Here is a 24,991-nt window from a genome sequence, read left to right as displayed (position 1 = left end):
CTCACTGCTTCAGGGAGAACCTTCAGGATAACTCACTACATTTTTCCTCAAGGTGAGAAAATGTATCCACAATAAATCTTCATTTCCTTCTCCTGGATTTCAGGCACTCTGATTTGAAGATAGGAAATCCGGGGTGCAATGGAGGTGTGTGTGTGGGTGTGTTTTGTGGGGGTGTGTGAGGGACCATCCAGCTGTGAGATGAGATCCGCCCATTCATCGAAAGCGCCCGGGGGGTCGCACAGCCCCTGTCACGTGGATTGACCGTCCTCCCGTCCAATGAAAGCGCGTCAAAGCATGACTCACCCTTTCTCCTTCTCCAATGGCAGCGCGGCGGAGAGGCGGCCTGCAGGAAGCACACTTGGTTGAATGGTTCTAGCAGCAGCAGCAGCTGCAGCAGCAGCAGCAATCAGAGGTAAATATGTTGTGATGCCACGCTCCAAACTGACACCGAGGAGATTGTTCGAGGCAGCGGGAGCACACTGTGACACCGGGGGGAGACTTCACGACATGCAGCCGCTTGTGTTTGTGCGCGGATTGCCTCCTGCGCGCTGAGCCTGCCTGCAAACCAAATCAAGAGTCGCTCTCTGGAGGATTGAGCAGTGATGGACAGCTGTTGGACATCGATTCCCTGCAGAGGTTGACGACAAATTGACCTTTACTGCTTCAACATGGACCAAGGAGCTGCTGTGTGTTGCTGCCAGGGGAGGATAATAAGGAGGAGGAGAAGGAGCGGCTGAGTCTTCTTCCTCCCCATCAGCCAAGCGCAAGTGTGCATGGATCGTGATGATGCTTTGCAGGCTCCAACACAGGTGCATTGGGATAAAGAAGCTACACCAACATGAATCACCTTTTTTTTCCTTCCTTCCCTCCACCTCCATCTTTTCTGCCCCTCAAAACCGCTTCCAAGCGAGAAGGGGAGACATGTCCACAGATGTAATTGATGATGTTGTGCTGTGATCTGTGGGGACTATATACGAGTTGTGTAATGGTTTTTATTTCATCTGGTGCGCGCGCTGCCGTGCAACCTCTTCATGGATGGCTGTTAATTGGGCCCAATGATGTAGAGCCAAGTCCACCTGGATGTAATGTTCCCTCCTGTCGTTGGTGAAACTGGCTCCCCTGTGACTTCTGCGAAATTGTTTTTTTATTCCCAGAGCTTTTCACCACTCCTGGTTATTGCTCTGAGTCATCCCATCTCAGTTTTTAAATATTCCTTAATTGATTTTGCCTCTTAGAGTGTGAAATAAACAGAGGAAGTTTGTGTCTGTTGGATTTAAAGCACTCAGGGTGAGGAATTCAACTCACATCATTATTCCCAGAGCTTTTCACCACTCCTGGTTATGCTCTGAGTCATCCCATCTCAGTTTTTAAATATGTATAAATTGATTTTGCCTCTTAGAGTGTGAAATAAACACAGGAAGTTTGTGCCTGTTGGATTTAAAAGCACTCAGGGTGGGAGATTCATCACATCTGCCTTTGAATGGCTCCTAAATAGTTTCCTGACATTGTTTCTCGGTGGATTAAACTTTCCCTGCAGGGTTTTTTGTTCCTGTTACTGCCTCCTGTTATCCACTATGTCCAGATCAAACAGTGTCAGCCCACCCGGAATCGGTGCGCCCGGGCTGAGGGGAGGGACCGAGCACAGATCAGCTTGGGGAGAGTCAGAGTCTGTGGCCAACGGGTGCCCATACTCAGCCAGATCCCCGCGCAAGAAACTTACCCGGACTAACAGTCGGTGGAGGGACGAGGATGATCTGGACCACAGGCAGCCCGGCAGAGCCTCCACCACCGTCAGCAGGGTCAGCTTCAGGTCCAGGTCGGCTTGGCAGGACCATGGCGAGGAGAGCAAGGACAACAAACGCGCGTCCCCAAAGCGTCCAGACGACGAGGTGAGACCCAAGTCCGTGGAGCTGGGTCTGGACGAGCGGAGAGCCAAGCCCAGGAGCGACCAGGAGGAGGAGGAGGAGGTCATGCCTGAAGTCAACTTCTCTTTGGTGGCGTGCTGCACCAGCGTCATGCACATCTTCAAATCCAAGAAATTCCAGTCGGAAAAGTTGGAGCGACTCTACCAGCGCTACTTTTTCCGCCTCAACCAGAGCAGTCTGACTATGCTCATGGCCGTGCTGGTCCTGGTCTTCACGGTCATGCTGGGCTTCCACTGCTCCGGTGGCACGGGGAGGCCAGGCGTCACGTATGTGGTGGTATTTTCCGTGGCCATCTTCCTCACACTCGTGCTCATGGTGGTCTGCAACAGGAACGCGTTTCACCAGGACCATATGTGGATTGTGTGCTATGTGGTTATCCTGGTGGTGCTCGTGATCCAGGTGATTGGAGTGCTGCTCGTTCAGCCCAGAAGTGCCTCAGAGGGGATTTGGTGGACCGTGTTCTTCATCCATGTCATCTACACGCTGCTGCCCGTCAGGATGCGCGCGGCAGTCATCACTGGAGTTATACTTTCTGCCATCCACGTGGCTGTCTCTTGGATGTTAAACGGCATGGACAGCTTTGTGTGGAAACAGGTATGTACAGGAATATGCTGTGATGATAAACTTGTACTATAACCCACACAGAGAGCTTGGATTCCATGTCTTCTCTGTGCGCAATAACGCACAGCAGACACTTGGGTATTTCCTTAGAGCTTTCTGCTTCTGCTGCTACTTGTTTTCCTCCATGTCAAACAGGATAATGAGCTGTTGCTGTAATTAATTCATTAATAAGTAGCTGCTACTTTGAGCAGATCAGTTGAGCTGTGTAGTGTTGTGGCTGAAACAAGTTTCTTAGACACAGGGACCTGGAACACAAAGAAAAATGGCACATGGTCAGTCATTTCTTCAATTCTGAGATTGCAAAGCTGTTATGGAAAGTCTGCAAGAACAGGATTCATCTAGCCAAAGAAAAGAATCACTTAATGTCTGGGAGAATGATTTGGGAGGGAGGATGCAGCCACAGAGAGAAATGATGATGATGATGATGATGATGATGATGATGATGAAAGAGCTTTTTGCAACTTGTTTCAAGTTGAAACACTTCAGATGTGGTCCAAGCTACATTGTTTGAAGCATTTGGCCTTTTAAAGTTTCTTTTTGAGGGAATGATGTTGTTCTGCAGCAAAGCAGAGTTTAGTTGCACTTTGGCCAATGAGAAGTAACTAAAGCAGAAGACGTGTGAAGCAGGGAACAGTAGGAGATATAGTGAGATGCACTGATTGTGAGAATCAGAGCCGAAACTAATGGCAGTGTTTGTGTTACTTCTTTGAGATTCTTCCTGTCCTCTTTTAATGAGCTCTGAGATTTGATTTATTTATTGTTGCTGGAAGTCTGTCTTCTTAAAATATCACTGGAACATGTCTTACTCACTGCATGTCGCTGATATTTCTCAGACAGTGCATTACTCCCACACTGCTGTCATCTTCTGTCAAACAAATCAGAGTGTCCAACAGGCGAAGTCTTCTGCCCAATAACAACCCTCCTCTCTGAAGGAGCAGTTTGTCATATGAGCATGTCAGCTTTAAATGAATGCAACAAAGATGACAATAAGATGTGCTGAGATACAGATAAACATCGGCTACTGACACATGTGTATGGCACATTGTCTGAATGAGTCTTTTATATCTACATAGGAGCAAGTCTCCTTCCACAGAGGCTGCCATCTTGCACCACCATTTTTCTTTTTTTGATTTTAATTTTTAATTTTTGGGGCTTTTACACCTTTATTTTATAGAGGAGAGGACAGTGGATAGAGTAGGAAACTGGGAGAGAGTGGGGGAATGACATGCAGGAAAGAGGCTGCAGTCAGGATCAAACCCAGGCCTCCCGCTACATGGGTGCACGACTTAACCATTAGGCCAAGTCTGCAGAAGCACCGCCATATTTCTTAAGTAGCACAGAATGGAAACACTAGTAAAGGCCACAAGTGTTTTTGTATTTAGTGAGTGGTTGCACAAAATGCATTGGTTGGAAAAAGAAGAAGAGAGTGGTTGCTCTGTGCAAAATAATTTGTATTAATGGAAGTTTTTGATGGTAAAAATTTGACAAATGGAGGATAATAGTTATCATGCATCACAGGAACTTCTTGTTCTCAAAGGCCACTGTCACAGGAGGATGAGCAAGGGAGTGTTTCAATCAAGCGGCAACCTCCAATCTAAAAATAAGAGGCCAATGCTGAAGTGTTAAAAACTGCAGTTCATGGAGGATCCTCTTGAGGCTGGCTCCGGAAGTACCAGAAACCACATACACACCAATTCAAAGAAGACGATCTTTGCAGCAGGAATAAACATGTTTACAGCCTGGCTCAAAAAACGAGTGTAGTCTGGATAGCTCATTTCTCTGTACAGGGGGTGAATTTTATTCTAACGTGGCAATTTTGAAGGTATTTAGATTGTGAGTTTTCCAATGAGAGGCACAGCTGACTTGATTGACAGGCGGGAACACTGTAGCTGTTGGCTAGGAGGCTCAAACTCCACCTCTTTACGTCACACTCGCTTGACAGCAGTTTCAGCATTTCCAATATGGCACCCACCAACGAATGGCTTCCAAAAAGCGCCTCAGAAACAGATGGGTGACGTCACGGATACTACGTCCATTATTTATACAGTCTATGGTTTAAATCTAGAATCTGACCGCCAGATATCACTAAGTATCCCCATATCTACGCACTGCACCTTTAAAAAGCCCTGAAGAAGACTGCACACAAACATGAAATCACTTCTCTGACAGTTTCAGAAACAGAGTGAGAATCAGGTTTTTTTTTGCCAAGTAGGTTAACTAATCCAAGAAATGTGTGTTATGGTGGATAAAATCACATATTAGTATAATGACATGTGGGGCAAAAACAACAGAACTCCTTCTATCATGAACCCTTACAGAGACAAAGTCATGTGAAAATATTGAAGCATTTTAAAATAAATCTGAACAGCTTCTTTGAAGAATGAGTTTTTAACTTGAGCTAGTGATATGCAGACAAACACTTGGCTTGGGGATATTCAGTAGCTGTTGGTTGCCATAGAAACTGTATCAGCTGGCTTGTCTCTCCTCAGGCGTGCAGACGAGAAACCACATGTGATGCTGAAGTGTGACTTTTACAAACTACAGTCAGATTCATCCTGACGCAGGCATTTCCTCTCTCCCTTTTACTGCCAAATCTTTGTCTCAGTTCATGTAAGAGGAGTGAAAGTACTTAAAGATTGTTTGTCAGCGTATTGTTTATTGCTGTGTTCCTGTCAGATACTTTGGAGCATCCTGAATGCTGAAAGTGAAGGTTTCATGCATTAAATCTGAGGGGAACAGCTCTAATATCCAGCTAGCATACAGCCCACTTTCAACCTTTTAAAGCAGACGTCTAACCGCAGCAATATGTCATATTTAGGACGTATTATTTCATTACAAACTGCTCTAAAATGCATGAAATCTGAGGCGTTTCCTCCTGGCGTTGGGGAGCCTCACTTCAGGTAGTTGGTTTTACTTCATCAGGGCAAAGGTTTCACAGGATATTGTTTTAATGTGCTGCTGAGCTACATTTTCCTCATAAAATCCAAATGCCTCTGGTAGTATTTTAACAACATCGATATTACTTTGAAAATGTTTCTCCAGGGCTGCAGGACTTAGTTTGTAATAAAAGGTGCTCACACACAAATGGGTTTAATTTTCCACCATTAGTTAAAGGTACACTTAATTGCAATCGTTTGCTGGGTGCTACAACTCAAGGATTGTAAAACCGGGCTCTCTGGTGTGTGTTTGAGCGTGATGTTGTGTCTGGTAACTCGGGTTCTCCTTTTCCCAGCTTCATTGTTTTGGCTGTTTACTCCATTAACCCGTGTTTATAAGGCCTTGTGCTGCTTATAAAGCTTCTCTCCAACAACGAAGCTTCTGTAGACTCGGGGCTTTATGAAGACAGCACAATGAACGTAAAGGTGCGGTAGTTTCTCGACGCTGATGTCTGTGCATTAACATCCCTTAAAGCCACTATGAGGAGTTTTGCACCAGCTGAGAAACAGACTGAAACCAACACTGATGCCTCTTTATGACCTTCAAAAAACTAAAAAACCCATAAACAACAACACTGATACCTTCTCTGTTGTCATTTTTAATGCCTTATACCACTCAGTGGGGGTAGGTGTCAGACCACATGATTGAGATTTGACTTTAGAAGCATCCTTTTTTGGCTGTTTTCATGGCAAATAATCACACTGAGTGATACATCTGGCTGTTAAAAGACAGCAGGGTGAGGTTTTTGTTGAAAACACTACTTTTGCATGTACAGAACAAGAGATAAGAGGTATCACTTTGTCCACAGTGGGGTGCCAAAATTGATATAAATCAAAAGTTCCTCACAGCAGCTTTAAATGAGAATCAAAAATCCTCCTGCAGTGCACACATGGCATGTTTTTGGACTGGTACTGTTTTCTGGGAGTTGGGCTTGGACCAATATAAGGAACTCTTTAACCCAGCATGCAGTGATACTCCAGACAGTCTATCTCAGGTTTGTAAAAGTTTGGAGAAGCCCACTCCTGCGTCAGCGCGGCAAAGTTCATCTGCAAGAGTTCTCTGGGTTTGATGTGGATCCATTAAACGCTTCTTTAGATGAACTGGAATACAAGACTCAGTGGAAGGGATGCAACAATTAAAGATGGTACCACTACAGTCAGAGTTATAGTCCTGGTGTAGGGATTATTCTGACCTGATTTTAGTCACTGTCTGGGTTAGGGTTAGGGTTAGTGAGTGAGGTGTTTTTGACACGCTTCTAAAAGAGTCATTTATTGATCCATATGAAAAAAACAGGTGCAGACAACTTACTTAGAAAGTGATATATGTGATGAGGGTAACAGTGATGTCTAAGAAACGTGTGCTCTTCCTGTTCCAAAGATCACTGCATCACCTGTGCCCCCTTTGTAGCATTCACCTGCCTGTTTACCTGAAGTGCCCCTTGTGGTGATTGTGTGAGTGACAAAACAAAAAATGAAAACAACATCGGTATGTGGCTCATACAACGGTGTCATGATTATCATTATCAATCAATCAGTCTTTATTCGTACAGCACCAAATCACAACAAACATAATCTGAAGACGCTTTTACAAACAGACCAGGTCTAGACTGTAATGTATGTTATATATTATCAACAAAGACCCAACATCCAGACAGGATAAGATCCAGTCCCATCTTACAGACAGGACTCAGTCTGATCTCATCTTAATCCACCATGAGCAGAGCACTTTGCAGCATTTAGCAAGTTACAGTGGCAAGGACAAACTTCCTTTAACAGGCAGAAACCTCCAGCAGGACCAGACTCATGTTAGACACACATCTGCTGAGACCGAGTTTGGGTTTGGAAAGAGGGATAGAGGAGATGAAGAGAGAGAAAGAGAGATGGTAGTAGTGAAACGGATAGTAGAAGTTGTAGTTGCTGGAGTCTGGGAGGCCCGTCGCAGAAGGCCATTAACGGCAGCATCCATTTCACGAAATTCCAATTAAATCCCAATTAATCAAATCCCATGGTTAAGTGCTGGAAGTTTACAAGTTACTGATGTAATCTTGGTGTTTTAGACCGGGTAATTTAACCTACAATGACTAGTGTTAAATCGACCAAAACAGGAGGAAGCAACGTCAAGTAGTCTGTGTTGCATTTGTATATTTTGCACCTCAAATTTCCCCTCTACACCACTGATTGTTGCAGCCACGTTAATGTTTAATACCTCACCAACTTAATGCTTCATTAAGTATCTCACCACTAACGTAATTTCCCTCTGTTATGCATTAGCTTTACTTGGGCGTGTAGTGCTGGGTGGTGATCCTGCAGATGCTGCATCAAGCTTGGTGTGTTTAACCCTTAAGCTGCAACTTTTTGCAGCAGGTTTTTGCAGACGCATCATTGATTGTCTTTGCAAGAGTGATAAGACCCGTCCACTTCCTGCCGGGGTCTTGTCTCACCCTGTTGGGATTCAGTTTTACATAAACACCCTCTGACGTTACATTACCTACTACTTACTTACGATGCACTTTGTTTTGGAATGATAACATATGGATCTCGTCTGTATTCTCCATAAACTCTCTGCTGGTTCTTAAGAAGAGCTGTAAGTGTATTTGGAAGTCATGAAGAGGCTCGATGGGAGCTATTTAACTGAAGACAAAGTGCTCCAGGAATGAGAGAGAGAGAAAATGTCCCTTGCTCTATCTGGGCCATGAGTATTGGATCCAAGTTTAGACTGAACATTAAGTTGGAAACCTTTTAAGAACCCATTAAAGTTCAGTACATGAGGAGTCTCGTAACCCTTTTGAGTTATAACTCCTTCTTCAGTCAAAGAATGCGTCAAACACCGGAACAGGATGTAGAACTTCATTTTTTTTCCAGCCTTTTGTTTCTTTTTGAGATTCTGCTGTTTGATTATCTAAGCAGAACGCGGCCTGATAGTTTAGTTTTTCTCTGTGAATGGCATGTGACCCTGCATCTATTTGTGTTTTCTGCTGAAGCCACGCTGTCATTCGATGTGTTGATGTGAGCGTGTGGGAACGAGCTGCTGTATTTGTTGTTCTTTGCTCACCATGCTGTTGTTTTTAGCATATCTGTTCCCCCCTGTTTATATAGGACCCTGCTTGTCTCTCGGTGCGACCACCGCTGTTTATTCAAGATCCCAAGATAACGCTGTTCCTTATGCTTAAACTCAACTCTGAGGAATATGTGAGATTGAGATCTGTCAAGTATTTAGAAAGGCAGTCATTGACCCCCGGGGACCTTTGCTAATATTAGCCTTAACAACTTAGCGGAAATCCCATCCATGCTATACTAAAATGAGATTAATGACCGTCATTTTTATGGCTAATAGAGATGTTGGGGATACATTTCATAGATGCCACACAGAAACTTTTACTTTGTGTGGCCTCAAAGTCTCTCCTGAAACACATTAATGTGTTGGACTTTATGATGCACGTTATCAGAGAGGGCTTTACGGGAGTGTTGGCAATTTATTTGTGTTAGATGTTCTGAGAAAGGCTTTCAGGTGATTGGTCACAACTGTATGTAGGACTTGAATGTCACCTCTTTCACATTGCAATCCTGCACCAGTGCTTCCCCATCACTACGTCTTTGTATTAACAAACTGCACCCCACAGTGGCGTATTATTGGTGTCCCAGTGTGTGTTTTCCCATTCCATTACGACAGTGCAAAAGCATGAGAGGCACAGCTTGTACACAAACATTCAGACATGCACACACACACACAGTGCCATTCCACCCTGCTAGCTCTGAACCTACACATCATCTTCCCCAGTTACACATCTGTCACTTCCTCCAAGGGATCAGAGATGGAGTGACTTTGCCTCACCATCATGAATCCATGTGTTACACACTGAAGACAAGACGTAAATATCACGGCTAGAAATGGCAGTATGTAGATCCTAATGAGGAGTTACCCTTTAGTTTTTGGACTACAGTTTCAAAACCTCTAGTTTTGTAGATTTGAATGATCACTCTTGCCATATTGGTTGTTGGAACCAATTAAGGGTGATCATATTAGGATAGAGGGGTTAATTGGTCTTTCTTCTAAACTCTTCAGAACATGGATGTAGCCTCATTGATCTCACCCAGTGGTTTCTGGAGAGGGGTTACAGAGTCAAATATAGTGGGTGCCAAGCGGTAAAGTTGTGGGCATAGCTTTGCTGCTTGGTAGCAACAACTTGCCAGCTTGTGAGTCAAAATAACCATGCCTGTAATTATGCATAACTTGTAATATAATCAAAACAGAATAGTTATAAAAACTGTAACCCCTGCACAAACGCCACAAATAAAGATAAGAGGTATAGAGACCAAACCTTTTTTTTTGTATCAGGCTGTTAACACGTTCTGCTTTAATGGGCTTTTTTTAACATGGGCTCTGATGGGCATCCTTGTCTTCTGAAGCCAGCCTCAAGTGGACACTTGAGGAACTGCAGTATTTTGTACTTTGCATTGGCTTCATTCTGAAACACTGGGTGTTGCAGCTTGGTATTCCTCTATTTCCGGTCACCATGTCAATCAGTAGTAGCCACCACTGAAATGTACCTGCTGAAGTGTCAGTTTTTGACTCTAAATGGAACCATTATTCCCAAAAAACATGAAGATGAACACATGATGACTTAGAAAAAATAGCAGTTGTGATCATAAATTCATTAGGAAAAGTTTATGAGACAAGAAATCAACTGAAATGTAATTTTCTCACTTTTAAAACAGCCAGTGAAGTTGCCTCCTGCTGGCCGTTGTAAAGACTTAGGGCACTGTGCATTGGTCTCACTTTTCAGACCAAGAGGTTAAGCTCACTTCTTATATATAGTCTGTTTTCCAAAATGAATTCCCATGTTCTTCTTTCCTCTCATGCACTCCACTCATGTCCCAGAGATGTGCTGTCAGGGTGCATTCATAAAGGCCAGAGTGTACAGTAGGCGTGGTGCAGAGAGTTCGGCTGAGTGAAAACAATAGCATCAGATAACAGCACAGACTAGATAACTGTGCACTGTTTGCTAAACTTAGCTGCAGTTTGTTACATGTGAGGCTGGGCTCTTGCATCATCGCAGGTTTTATGAGGGTAAGGACTCAGGACATGATGCGGGAAAGAACTCTAGTTCTCCTCCGGCTATTTCTGACCTTTTTCAGTAACCCAGAAAGGTTTTAGAGGGTCAGGACCCAGAGAGGATGGATTCGTTGACTTGAAAGGTCAAACAGGCTACAGATGACGTGAGTAAAGCAGGGCTATAATGTGCTTTAGGCCTCTGGGCTACGTAGAACAACTGATTCGACAGCATTTAAATTGCTGTGTATAGATCATTAAGAGACTGTTAGAGCAACATGTTAAGGTTGGATAAGTTAGAAAACTGGATGTTTGTTTTAACCCTGTGAAAATGATCTTCCTGCCTTCAGCTGTGAACTGGACGTGGGAGATACATTTATTCTGCATAATTCAGTTTAAATTGATTTAAACCCCCATAATACCCAGAGCTATCATTAATGTGCAACTGAAAGCTTTCATATCGTACAACTGTATGCTTGTTGATAAAGTCATTGGGTTACATGCGATTTAAAATGTCAGGACAACTTGCAGGCAGAGGATAACTGGCTGTGGAGGAGTGTTGTTTGTGTGAGGCTGTTGAAATAGACCTTAAATGAAAAACCTCGATAACTAGAGACATTATATTGATTCTCAGGGATTACAGTTTATATGAAGGTTGCCTGAACTGTATCAGAAAAATATGCATTGTGCAATAAAACTGTTTAATAGTGCAGTAAATAAAATGAGTGTATATTAGCTTTAACTCAGTTTCTATGTTTATCTGCTGATCTCAATGTGTTACACAAAACCTGTGTTTTCAACATGTTTCCTATCAAACATGGCAGATTTTTTTTCACCACTTAAAGGCACTGTGACAAGATTTTGTGTTGTGTGTATTCTGGTGACCCCTTTGGACACAATCAGAAGTGTTTTTCCTGGATGGAGAGAGACTGCATCCCCAGTACTCTCTTTTTGGGGGTCTGTCAGAGAGAAAAAGGTTAAAACTGTGTTCTTGCATGAAGGTGAAACTGCACATTGTGTTCAGCAATGTGCAATTTCTATGCAGGTGTGTATAGGGGTGGAAATCAAAAACCGGATCCGACTTAGAATCGGTTCCAATTGATCAATCCTTGGGAATTGTACACCTTAAATGTTATTGATTCTTCTTAACGATTCATTTCCCAGCACAACGTCACGTCGCGGTACGTTGCATTACGTCACACACTCTGCGACGCAGAACTCCTTCAACCACGAGGAAAGTATTATCCTCCAGGCTCCAGGGGCCACCTCTGGACTCACGCGGCCGAAAATGAGGCACAGAGAGTGGGTAAAATACCTCCACGATGACCCCTGGAGGAAGAGCGTTTTTCTTCTCTAAATTCAAAGTATTATCCTCCAGGCTCCAGGGGCCACCTCAGGACTCACGCGGCCGAAAATGAGGCACATAGAGCGGGTAAAATACCTCCACGATGACCCCTGGAGGAAAAGCGTTTTTCTTCTCTAAATTCAAAGTATTATCCTCCAGGCTCCAGGGGCCACCTCAGGACTCACGCGGCCGTAAATGAGGCACAGAGAGCGGGTAAAATACCTCTGCGATGACCCCTGGAGGAAAAGCGTTTTTCTTCTCTAAATTCAAAGTATTATCCTCCAGGCTCCAGGGGCCACCTCAGGACTCACGCGGCCGTAAATGAGGCACAGAGAGCGGGTAAAATATCTCCACGATGACCCCTGGAGGAAAAGCGTTTTTCTTCTCTAAATTCAAAGTATTATCCTCCAGGCTCCAGGGGCCACCTCAGGACTCACGCGGCTGAAAATGAGGCACAGAGAGCGGGTAAAATATCTCCACGATGACCCCTGGAGGAAAAGCGTTTTTCCTCTCTAAATTCAAAGTCTTGTCCTCCAGGCTCGAGGGTCCATGTCCGGACTCACGCGGCCGAGACTGAGGTCTACCTATTGTTCAGTATGTTCAAGTTGAATATGTTCATGTTCAGCCTTGTTCAGACATAATTTTGTAAAAAATTAAATGGTTCCTTTTGTTGTGGAAGACTGTGTAGAACTACTTTTTCCCCCTTAAGAAATACTCAGGAATCGTTAGGAGAATTGATAAGGAATTGGATTGATAAGCAGAAACGACAATGGCATTGACATTGATAAAATCTTATCAATTCTTACCCCTAGGTGTGTAACTCTTTTAGTACCATCTGTTATCGACACCCTGCCAGCTCCTGTACAGTAGTTGAGCTCAGCCTACGGTGGCGTTGATAGATGTGAGGTACAGACAGCAACCAATGTGCTGACTTGTGCCGACCTCCACTGGTCACTTGTCTTAAATTGAGGAGTCTTTTCAATCAAACCAGCACTCCATAAAGATAATTAAATTGATTGTATACCACTTGTTTTCTTAAATGCAGAGGTGGAAAGTATGACAAGGTGAAGCCATTTGAGATCTGCCTGCAAACCACAACATCATACAAAACAAAAAGTGAGTAATCACTACTCCTGCGTGGTTCAGAGGTTCAGAAATGTTTAAGCAGCTTTCAGACTACAAATCAATCCAATCCTATTACATAACTTTAGCCTGCAGTTCAGCTCAAAGCTTCAAGTTCTGGTCCCCACTACCTCAAAAACTTGTGTTCCTCCTTTTGAAGAGACTTTCTGAGAGTCTAAAAACTATCCAGGTGGAGTTTGCATTGCTGAAGTGAAGCCACTTGTGTACAAGAAGTAAGCTGAATCTCCCTGCATCTTTTTTTTCTTCCATCACTGATCTCTGAAAATCTTAAAAGGAAAAGCCCAATCTGTTTAGTTCTCTGTAATCCAGAATCGATCTGTCCCTGCTTTAATTTGCCTAATCCCTGAGACCCGAGGAAGAAATGCAAAACATGTTAAAGTAACTTTGAACTCCTGAATTTTTCTGCATCCCCTCTTTTCTGCCTCCTCTCCATTTTCACGGAGGATTGCGTATAAGTCGACCAGTAGCAGTTGGCAGGATTCCAGAGATAACAGGGTTTTTCTGCTTGTCTAATTGAATTGCCTGTTTCTCTTAATGTGTGGAAACTCAAAGCAGATGTCCATATGATCTCCCCTCCCTCTTACCTGCCTCCTTAAACCCCCTCCCTCTGTGATCCTGACCTGCTTCTAGTCACGCATTTAATTTCCCTGAGCCCCTGTGGACGGACTTTTAACCACTTCCCTCCCCTGCAGGATGAGCTTCACGGACTCCAGCGTGATGAGATAGATATTGTCTCGTGGGGGAGCCGTCTACATCAGAATGAAAACATCAGATGTGTTTCATCGTCTTCCCCTGTGGCGGTGTTCAGATCTATGGTTTCAGCTGCTGTTTGCTCAGTTTAATCATGTTTAAGGATCTGAGCACCCAGAGGCCAAACAGTGTGACAGAGGATGCTGCTGTTTTGGAGATCATATTTGAACCGAACATGGATGCAGGGCAAAGCATGAGTACCTTTCAGAAACCACTGGTGACGCATTCCCCTGTGAGTCCACAAAACTGCTCAGTATTCCCGTAACTTAGCAACAGGATCTATTTTACAAACACCATCCAACTCCTCTCACGGCCTCCCTGGGAGCACCTGTGCGTCTTTTTTATTATCTCCAGCTATGGACCACCTGCTCATCATTCTGTATACAAGGTCCCATTGAGACTCGTATTTTTCTGTGAATGCTTTTTTTTTATTGCCTCATCTTGTTGTGTTGCTTTTCTATGAACAGAAAATATGCAATGTGTGAAGTTTCTGTAGAAAACTTTCAATTAAAGCCTGCTACAGTTCAAGGCAGGGTCCCAAGCAGGGTGCGGCTGATAAAGGAGGGCAGGTCTCAGATTTTTTTTAATGCAATACTACATGTCACATAGTGGCCGAGAGAAAACAGGGACCTGAATGCTGTCAGGCTGTCAAGTTAGCAGGAAAAGCAAAATACTTTTCCTTTGATTTTTAAGAGAATGAGATGAAACATAAAGCTGAACTTCAACTTCTGTCTGAGAAAGATAGTAGGACGGCCAACTGTCAGGGTCAGTGTAATATACGTATGTGAATTCACTGAGCACGTCATTGATCAACATTAAAGTCTCTCTCAGGATGATTAGGAAGCAGGCGGAAGAAATGTATTCCCCAGTGAGTGACAGGAGGGACGGGGAGAACTTAAGTACTTTATTCTTTATTCAGATCCCCATTAGCTGCGACTTATGCAGCAGCTACTCTTCCTGGGGTCCACATAAAACAAACATAACATACAAAATATACATGAAATACAAAACTGAAAATGCAACAAACATAAAAAAAAAACTGTGAATGGTATATAGAAATAAAACACAAGAACAGAAAAATGCTAGAAACAGAAAATACAACAACTGAACATGCTACAAATGTAAGGTAGAAAAACTGAAAACTGAAGATGCTACAAACATAAAATAGAAAGAATGAAAATACTTCAAACATGTAATAAAAAACAATGACTTATGTTTGTTGTGTTGAACTCAAGCAGCAACCTCTTAGAAAAATATGAAGCCCATTTGGATGTGCTAAAAATTGTAGTTCATCAAACATCCACTTGGGGCTGGCTGCAGAAACACAGGAAACCACATACACACCCATTCAAAGAAGACGATCTTTACAGCAATAATAAACATGTTTACAGCCTGGTTAAAAAAACTATTTAGGCCTGAATAGCTTGTTTCTCTATTGGCACACACTGTACGGGGTGAATTATTTTACAACTGGTTATTTTTGAAGATATTAAACTTCAGTTTTGCCAATTTAAGGACATGACTGACCTGATTGACAGGCGGTCACCCTGTAGCTGTTAGCGAAAAGGTTAAAGGCCCGCCTCTTTACCTCACACTAGCTGAGAAATGAGGTTAGGTTCAGCATTTCCAATATGGCACCCACTGATGATCGGCTTCAGGAACAGATGCGTGACATCACTGATACTACATTCATTTTTTATAAAGTCTATGGTTAAACTCTAAAGATTGAAAAATAACAACAGAAACGGCATCTTATTTGGGAAAAAGTAATGTCCAAAAATAGCTAAAAGACTGTCTCCTATTGAAGTGTCTTAAATAAAGGCAGGAAGAGTTTTTAGATTGGAGCAAATGAAAGCCCAGACTGCTAATTGAAGTTTTATGGTATAATATATGGACCTGAATGGTGCTTTTCTAGTCTAGACCACTCATAGTACTTTTGCTCTTTGTGTCTGATCCACCCTTTTACACACACATTCATACACTGATGGTGAAGGCTGGGATACATAATGACCACCAGCTCTGACTTATCTCTTTCACACACTGATGGCTATACCACCAGGAGCAAATCAGGGTTCAGTGTCTTGCCCATGGACACTTCTACATATGGACTATAGGAGCTTGGGATCAAACCACCAACTGACTATCATTGAGCCTCAGTCCTCCTCAACATCTACCATCTGATGTGAGATATCAGAACTTGTTCTTATTTTGATTTCTGCGTATTGCTGTAATCATAATCACATCGTCTGACAGTGAAATGTAAAACTGATGAGTAGTTTCCGCTCACATTGTCGTGTTTCTCCTGCAGTTAGCAGAGCAACACTCAGCCGGGTTCATCTCATTTAATTAGTTTGTGTGTTATGTTGGAATCCAGACTCATGTTGACGTTTTTATTTGCACGGGGAATTATCAATAATTGCGATGCACATTTTTAATATGTAATTATTCTTCCAGCTTGGTGACTCCTCTGAGAGCTCGCATTATTATAATGTGATGCTGCTTGTTGCTGAATAGACCAGTCTGTGATGATTATCATTACGGGACTAAATATTCCTGCAAATCATCAATATCCTGAGTTAAAGCAGACAGTTTTTAATCTGATATTCAGACTATATCACCTCACCTCTGTTCCAGCTGTTATGGATTATCTGTGTGGTAATAAGAAGTTGTAAAAGGATGTGACTGATTGCTTTGTTGGCAGTGGTCAGGACCAGTTAGTGTGGCTTTTTTTCTTTGGTTTCACATGACGTCACACAGGGACTGACCTTGGGGCCGGACGTCAACAGTCAACACACCTCCTATCTGCTGTCCTGTGGGACTGACATCTCCTACGCCTGCTTTACAGGTGTAGTAAACCACAAGGAATGTCCCATCGTCCTGCACTGTTATCAAGGGTGTGTTTGGGTTACATTGAGGCTTTGTGGGTGCTTCACTTGCAGCATAAACAGGGCATTATAAGGTCTTGCTTAGATGAGAATGACCCCATTTGAAGTGGAAAAGTTTTCCTGTGCTTTTTTAAAAAAGTCCCCTGCATTTACATGTCAACGCAAAAAATTACTGAAACATGACTGGTCGTGATTAATTTGATTACTTCTGGTAATTGTTTCATTAATATGGGGGCGCTGGTGGCCTAGTGGTCTAAGCTCCCCACGTATAGAGGCTACAGTCCTCGTTGCAGAGGTCGCCGGTTCGACTCCCGGCCTGTTGTAATTGCTACATGTCTACCCACACTCTCTACTTCCTGTATTTTCCTGTCTCTCTTCAGCTGTCCTATCAAATGAGGGCAAAAAAGGCAAAAAATATAACTTAAAAAACATTAATATATCATTTTTATTCCATGCGTAAACAGAGAGGACTTGAATATCAAAGAAACTACAGAAGAAAGACCGGGTGGGGGGCTTTAATAAATACTTAAAGGATGTTTGAAGTTGATGTTAATTCATGTTATTTTGGCTGATCATAAAATAATCCTAACAATCATCTTTATAACTTCACATTTAGTCCAGTAAGGAGTTAAAAAAACCAAAACTGTATCTCAATCCATCTAGACCCTCATCCAGATGCTTTAATGTGGTAGCGGCTCCATCCGTCCATCCCTGTTAGTTCTTTAAACTCTTTTAACCATCGGCTCAAATTAAGGTTGAAGTTCCCTGCTTCTTATTCTCCCTTTGGCAGCTACACAACCCAATAATAAGCCAGCTCATTTTACTACACCAGTGTGTTTTGACATGTTTGGAATACAAACTTCCTGCAGTCTTCTTCAGAAGAGTCACGTTGTGCTGTGACATCTGTCAGCTTATTTATAGAGGTTTGATCGTCCTACCTGAAACGGCAGGATGACCACAGATGTAACCTCAACACCACCACATGACTTCTGAAGAAGACTGCCTGAAGTTTGTAGTTGAAACATGCCAAGATATAAAAGAAGAACCCACTGGTCCAGTTAAAAGAACTTTCTTATTATTATATACGGTGTCGGACCTACTGAACCTTTTTGGACTAGACAACCCAATGTTACAAATTGAATCTGTGACACCGATAACCTCTATATTTTGTGACCTAATAAACTCAATGAAATACAATTTTGAACAACAATATTAAGGATCTCTGTGAGGGCATTTGTTGTAGCAGACCAATGTGAGGGGATTCCCACAGACTAGTAGGCTGTCTCTTTTACCACAGCGGCAAATTGTAATCTAATTCCATGTAAACAGCTGGTTGAACATCCTTTTTCTGCTTCAATATAAAAAACCAAATAGCATAGTGCTTCTCGACACTCATTCTCAATTAAAGCGGTGCAATCATCCGTCTGTTTTCCAGTCAGCAGCGATAGCCACTTTGCTTTTTCCATTTAGAAACAGCAGATTTCCCGTCATCATGTCCATGATCGTTTACCCGAAGCGTTTTAACATCTAAAGTGTTTATGGTCCCGTTTATAAGCTTTTCTATTTCATTTTTCTGCTCGTCATTGTTCATTGTTTGTGAGCCTCATGCTTTCAGCAGCACTGTTGAAATATTTCCCCTTCTGCTCGGTCAGGTGATTTTCCCTCCAGGACTGAGCTGAACACTGAAGTCTGTTCATTATGTGATATGCTATGATACACTCTCAGCAACTGAATCAGGCTGCAGGATCAAACAATTCAAATCATTACCGACTAAATTACAAGATCGGTGTAAAATGTCCTTCTCACTTTAATATGAATGTTTGCTTTTCACCTTTTAATACAGTCACAAGCCACACAGCTGTGGCAACTCATCTCTTTAAAATGTACATTCACTGAGAGAGAAGAAAGGAGACCCACCCGCCATCCCACCCAAAACCAACAGACTTGATTGTGTTCATTTTAAAGAGCGTATACTGTGATTACAACGGATTCCCGACTGAATGAAAGCTGCACATCACACAAAGAACTCAGCAGAAGTGTTTTTATACAACTAATCCCAGTAAGGTTTCCAGTGCTCTAAATGTTCAAACTAACCCGCCCCCAAAAAAAGTCTATCTACAGGTACATCAGGTCCCTGTAGTGGCTCAGATACTGCAGAATGTTTTATTCTGACTCCAAACAAGAACACGTCTTGTGTCCAGAGAATATCTTTGTTGCATAGAATTTTCAAGAACAAATATTTTTGCACGTTACCTGAAGTTTACCCACCTTGAACCACACCAGCACTGAGAACATGTGTTCTATTCCGGGTGAGATACCCCTACAGACTATGCAGCATGTGTTCCTCCACCATGTAGGAGAATAAACGGCCCAAAATCAACCCACATTGAAAATGTGTGAGGTTTTCATGTCTTTTAAAAGATGACACTATCTCCACAGTTTGATGAAAATGTGTAGCCTCACCAGGCCTGTGGGGCGTATGAAAAATGTCCAGCCTATTTGGTAACATACCAACGTTTATTGCCAATAGTTAAATCCAGGGAAGTGAGATTGACAAAGGAAATGTTTGACCAAATTAAAGCAATAAGATCATTGTAGCTGAATGTGGTGTCCATCTATGTATTATTCTATTATGCCACAGAAACAGGTTGAATTTAAGATGATTTTTATATCTTTTAAGTGAGAGGATAGGAAAGTGCATGGAGGAGGAAACTGAGAGGAGAGTTGAGGATGACTGCTGGTGGTAGATTTCAGAAGACGCAAGCCCCCTCCTCCCACACCAGTGAACATCCAGGGAACGGACATTGAGATTTTGAAATCTTACAAGTACCTGGGTGTTCACCTGAACAATAAACTGGACTGGTCTGACAACTGCAACACACTCTACAAGAAGGGACAAAGCAGACTCTTTCTGCTCAGGAGACTCAGGTCTTTTGGTGTGGAGGGGGCTCTTCTCAGCCATCGTCTTTTTATTTTATAGGCTCTTGTTTGCTTTATACTCTTTTGCACTGTCTACTTTGCTGCTGTGACACTTAAATTTCCCCGTTGTGGGACGAATAAAGGACTATCTTATCTTATCTTATGACATGTGGCAAGGGGCGGTGAATATAGTCCTGCTTTGAGGACTGTAGCCTCTGTACATGGGGTGCAGTTTAACCACAGGGATACACCAGCACTCAACAGATTGCATTGTCATATGAATAATTGAAGTGTTGTAATTTAATTCGACTGATATTTTGTGTGTCAGTCTATTTATTAGAAGTAGTGCACCAACTCTTTTCCATGGTAACAAATTCTGCAGGAAGAACTGCCTGGTTGCAGCTTTTTGTGACTCTGACTGTCTTACTAAAGTATGCTTCAAACAGTCTCCTGATCCAAACCTTGAACATTGCTTTGTTTGTCTAAAAGAAAACAATATAAGCGTCTTACTGTTAAGAAATAAGTGAAGAACATGCTGATGTCTCACTCTAAAACAAGGCTATAACAGATATCAGGTGGGTAATTTAAAGTGGTGTAAGTAGTAAATAAGATGAGCAGCTTATTGCTTATTAAAGATGTTGCTGCTGTTTAAGCTCTGCTTCTTACACTCATGTTTCATCACTGAGGTTTGTTATTGGACGGCTTTGTTAACAGATTTTTTTTTACAGTGATAGCAGGGCCTCAGGTTTTGTTTTCACACTGGGGGTTTGCTCATTAGCAGAGAGGTGAGGCAGTTCGTTCCTCCCATTTACCCGCAGGAAATCTAATGAAATTCAATTCACAAAACTAGCTTTACCCTATATTCTGTAAGTTACGGCATGCAATTTGGCTTTATTCATGATTTTTCACAACTAATGTGATACTGATTTGCCTTTGTCAGCAGAATCCTTTAAGCTAAGTGTGTTAGCACAATCTGATAACCTCAGTATCGACTCAGGAGCTCATGGTCACTCCCATGGTCTGTTGTATTGCCTGCTGTTGACATCTCTGTGTCATGAGGTAGACCTGCAGACGTCCCCCTGTGCTTTCAACGTTCCTCAATGAAGGAGTCTCTGATTTAATCAGAACTCTGCCCTCTAAAAACTCTGCTCCTTGGAGATGTTAAAACCTGAATATGTGATGTAAAAGCACATGGGTTATTTATTTTGGAAAATGCTCTCGGCGAGGTGAAGGTGAATTTCATTTAAGTGAGGGCACCAGCATGGAGCATATCATTCTCCACGGAGACTTTTATTTATTCATTTATTCAGTGCTCAAAGCTATATTTCTGTACCGAGACAAAAGAGAAACTCTGAGCAGACCTATCCTGGGGAAGGGAAATCTGCTGAGATGTTTTTGCTGTAATTTTCCGAGAGCCGTGACCTTAGTTGAAGGACTATACTCTGAACAAATGACACATTTCTGCACAGCTTTTTATGTGTGTACAGTGTAGATACAAACATAGATGGGTTTTTATTCTGGACATTCACAAACTAATAACACAGCCACTGAGGGCAGTCTGAGGTAAAGTGTATTGCCTTAGGACACTTTGGCATGTGGACTGCAGGACCCGGGTTTGAACCATAGACTGTATAAATAATGGACGTAGTATCCGTGACATCACCCATCTGTTCCTGAGTGCTGTTTTGAGGCCGATCATCGGCGGGAGGCATATTGCTGCTGTCAAGCGATTCTGACTTAAAGAGACGGTCTTTGAGCCTCCTTGCCAACAGCTACAGTGTTCCCGCCTGTCAATCAAGTCAGCTGTGCCTCTCATTGGAAGACTCGTAATCTCAATATCATTGAAATTACTGCGTTATGAACAAATTCACCCCCCCCTACAGTGTGTGCCGATCCAGAAATGAGCTATCCAGGCTACACTGTTTTTTTGTACCAGGCTGTAAACATGTTTATTTCTGCTGTAAAGATTATCTTTTTTGAATTGGTGTGTATGTGGTTTCCGGTATTTCCTGAGCCAGCCTCAAGTGGATCCTCAATGAACTGCAGTTTTTAGCACTTCTGCATTGGACTCATATTTTTAGACTGGAGGTTGCCGCTTGGTTTGAACACCCAAACCCTCCGATTGAGAGACGACCCACTCTACCACTGAGCCACAGCCATCCTGCATGATAGTAGCATAAGTGCATAAATCTACCAACCTGGGGCACTTTTATTTTTGTTGCTTTTTCCTCCACAGCAAGAACGATTTGTCTCGTGGAGAAAAATCTCTTTCTCTTCTCACTGGGCCAGTCTTTCCTCCACCTCCTCCACCCTTTCTCTGGTATCTTCCAGTTCTAGTTTCACCTCCTTTAGTGTCTCGTCGTAACTCAGAGAAAGCTTGCTTTGTTTCAGTCCGAAAGTCATTGAAGTCTATCCTGAAATTGTCCAGTTTAAAGGCAAGGCAAGGCAGGGCAGGGCAGGGCAGGGCAGGACAAGGCAAGGCAAAGGCAAGGCAAAGGCAAGGCAAGGCAAGGCAAGGCAGGGCAGGGCAAGGCAAAGGCAAGGCAAAGGCAAGGCAAAGGCAAGGCAAGGCAGGGCAAAGGCAAGGCAATGCAGGGCAGGGCAGGGCAGGGCAGGACAAGGGCAAGGCAAAGGCAAGGGCAAGGGCAAGGCAAAGGCAAGGCAGGGCAAAAGCAAGGCAAGGCAGGACAAGGCAAGGCAAGGCAAGGCAAGGCAAAGGCAAAGGCAAGGCAAGGGCAAGGCAATTTGTATAGTGCATTTCATACACAAGGGCAACTCCAATGTGCTTTACAGTAAAACATTAAAAGCATTGGTAACATTCAGACAAGCATAAAAGAACATAATTAAAATGACAAATGTAATAAAACAGAAAAGAAAAGGAAAATTAGAAATATATTTAAAATTACATTAAAATTTGCATTTAAAGGGAGTTAAAATAAGCTAAGATAGGAAGGCAGTGGCAAATAAAAAACTCCTTATCTTTGATTTAAAAGAGGTGAGAGTTGGAGCGGACCCACAGCTTTCAGGGAGTTTGTTCCAGATAGAGGTGATTTGATACGTGAACCTTTGGAGTAATTGTTCCATGCCTTGTTTTTTGTCTCAGATTTGTTTGTGTGGTTTACCTCGTGGTTTCTTCGATTGCGAGACTACTCCTGAACGTAAATTAATTCCTTTGTGAGAAAAAGCCTCTATTTTTGATTTTCTTATCCTCCGTTTAAAGTATATTATAAATTGGTCACCAAGGTGATAGAGAGCTCTACACTCACGCTGCCATCACTTGCGTGCCTCTGGCGGAACTCCTATAAAAACCACAGCAAGAACGAACTAATTGACCCCGACTCCAGTCAACAGTAAAACTCTGCACCTGCAACATTTAGCTGGAAAAGAAGTTTGTTGTACGCACATCAAACAGTGGTTTAAAAATAGCCCTGACTAAGTAATCTGTTTTAATGTATCCCAACATGAAATGAGGACACGATGTATGTTTTTCTGCTTGTGCCACATCCATTTTCATTAGGTGAGTCCCCCCTCTCTGCTGCCTGCACAGGGGATGTTTTCCTCTCCCATCTCGCAGGCTTACCTCATTATCAATGAATCAGAGGTACTCAGTGAACGGAGACAGTGAGTCTCTGCGTTGGTCGTAGCTGCAGCTGGAACAGGAATCAGATCCTCGGTTTTAACCTCATGAATATAACTCTTATTCCGATGAGTAAGTCTCTGCGGCCTCATGAATAAAACCATGAGAGTCCATGATATCCAGGGAAACAGTTAGTCCCTGTTTTCTGCTGGATTTACTGAGTTGTTTACCATCCACCTCGCCATATGCTTTACAATATCGCAACTGGTATCTTATTTGTCCTGTCTTTAGAGAAGGAACTGTGCAACAAGCTCTTACAGTTTTCAAATACAGTATTTTTTTAGCCATTGGTTGTTTGAAACTCAAAGCTGTGGTTAGTTTGGTGATTAAATTTGGTGTTTTGGCAGTCATCCATTTTATTTTGCAGCCACATCAGGTTTTTTAGGACAGAGGGGTGACGTTTGGAAGGATTGGTATTGCTGCACCTCTGTCCCGGTTGCAATGCAAACCCTGCTTTCACATCTAGTTCACTCTTGACCATGAATGAAGCTTCACAGTAATTCACACAGGACACAGAAGTCATATGCTCAAGCTGTAGTCAGCTGACTGCCTGCTGATTCACTCATCATTTCTGATGAGCACACGAATCCCAACACTTTTGCAAACAAGGTCTCTTTAAATGCAACGTCTATCTCGCTCTATATATGAGGGGAATTTGCTTTGAACTCCCTGCAATCTCAGCTAACCCAGGGAGTATCTTTAAAGCAGAGCCATCAGTGCCAAGCATAACTGCGACAAAATGAACATCATGTTGAAAGATCAGGCTGTGATGAGAGTTTTATCTTTACTGCTGCTGCTGGAAATGTGCTTGATGGGAGCAGTGTGAGTTAACCATGTGGGAAAAAATGAGCAGAAAGAGGCTTTAAGGTAGAAAGGTGTGTAGAAATTGGAATATTTAGTAATATCTAGCGTCAGATTCGGACTGAAATGCTCCCTTACTCACCCCTCTACTGAAGCTGCTGTGATGCCTGAGAAGTATGATCCCCCATTTTTTTACCCTTAAAAACGTCCATTAATACAAACTGTTTGTGCACAACAACCACCCTTTTCTTCTCCATCTTCCAACCAGTGTATTTCTCGCAGCCACTCACTAAATACCAAACATAGTAGGGGAGAACGGGGTTGGTTGTCACACTTTTTACTGTTTTGATGATTGCTCCTCATCAAAACATCTTTCAATAGTCATTCCTACATTAGATTGAAGCTTAAGGTGTTGGCTTGAAATGTGTATCCCTCTCATTTTCCATCTCATTGTAACAAAGAGGCAATTAACTATCAGAGACACTCTGACACATTGGGGTTGGTTGTCACACACTATGGGGATGGTTGTCATACACTATGGGGTTGGTTGTCACACACTATGGGGTTGGTTGTCACACTATGGGGTTGGTTGTCACACACTATGGGGTTGGTTGTCACACACTATGGGGATGGTTGACACACACTATGGGGTTGGTTGTCATACACTATGGGGTTGGTTGTCACACACTATGGGGATGGTTGTAGTACACTATGGGGTTGGTTGTCACACACTATGGGGTTGGTTGTCACACACTATAGGGTTGGTTGTCACGCACTATGGGGATGGTTGTCACACACTATGGGGTTGGTTGTCACACACTATGGGGTTGGTTGTCACACACTATAGGGTTGGTTGTCACACACTATGGGGTTGGTTGTCACACCCTATGGGGTTGGTTGTCACACACTATAGGGTTGGTTGTCACACTATGGGGTTGATTGTCACAATGGTATTTCAATGGGAAAAATCTTTTAAAAA

General features: G+C 42.8%; 1 protein-coding gene across 1 annotated transcript in view; it reads left to right on the top strand.

The window, feature by feature from the left end:
* Positions 1-332: 332 nt before the first annotated feature.
* Positions 333-24,991, top strand: part of adcy5 (adenylate cyclase 5) — a 113,335-nt gene continuing 88,676 nt past the window's right edge. Inside the window, exon 1 of the mRNA XM_034694414.1 lies at positions 333-2,519. Within this exon, the coding sequence (XP_034550305.1) occupies positions 1,575-2,519 (945 nt within the window). The 5' untranslated portion in view covers positions 333-1,574. The remainder of the gene's footprint in view (positions 2,520-24,991) is intronic.

This window comes from Notolabrus celidotus, chromosome 10 (genome assembly GCF_009762535.1).
Source record: "Notolabrus celidotus isolate fNotCel1 chromosome 10, fNotCel1.pri, whole genome shotgun sequence".
In the NCBI taxonomy this organism is placed as follows: domain Eukaryota; kingdom Metazoa; phylum Chordata; class Actinopteri; order Labriformes; family Labridae; genus Notolabrus; species Notolabrus celidotus.
This window is presented reverse-complemented; position numbering and strand designations above follow the sequence as displayed.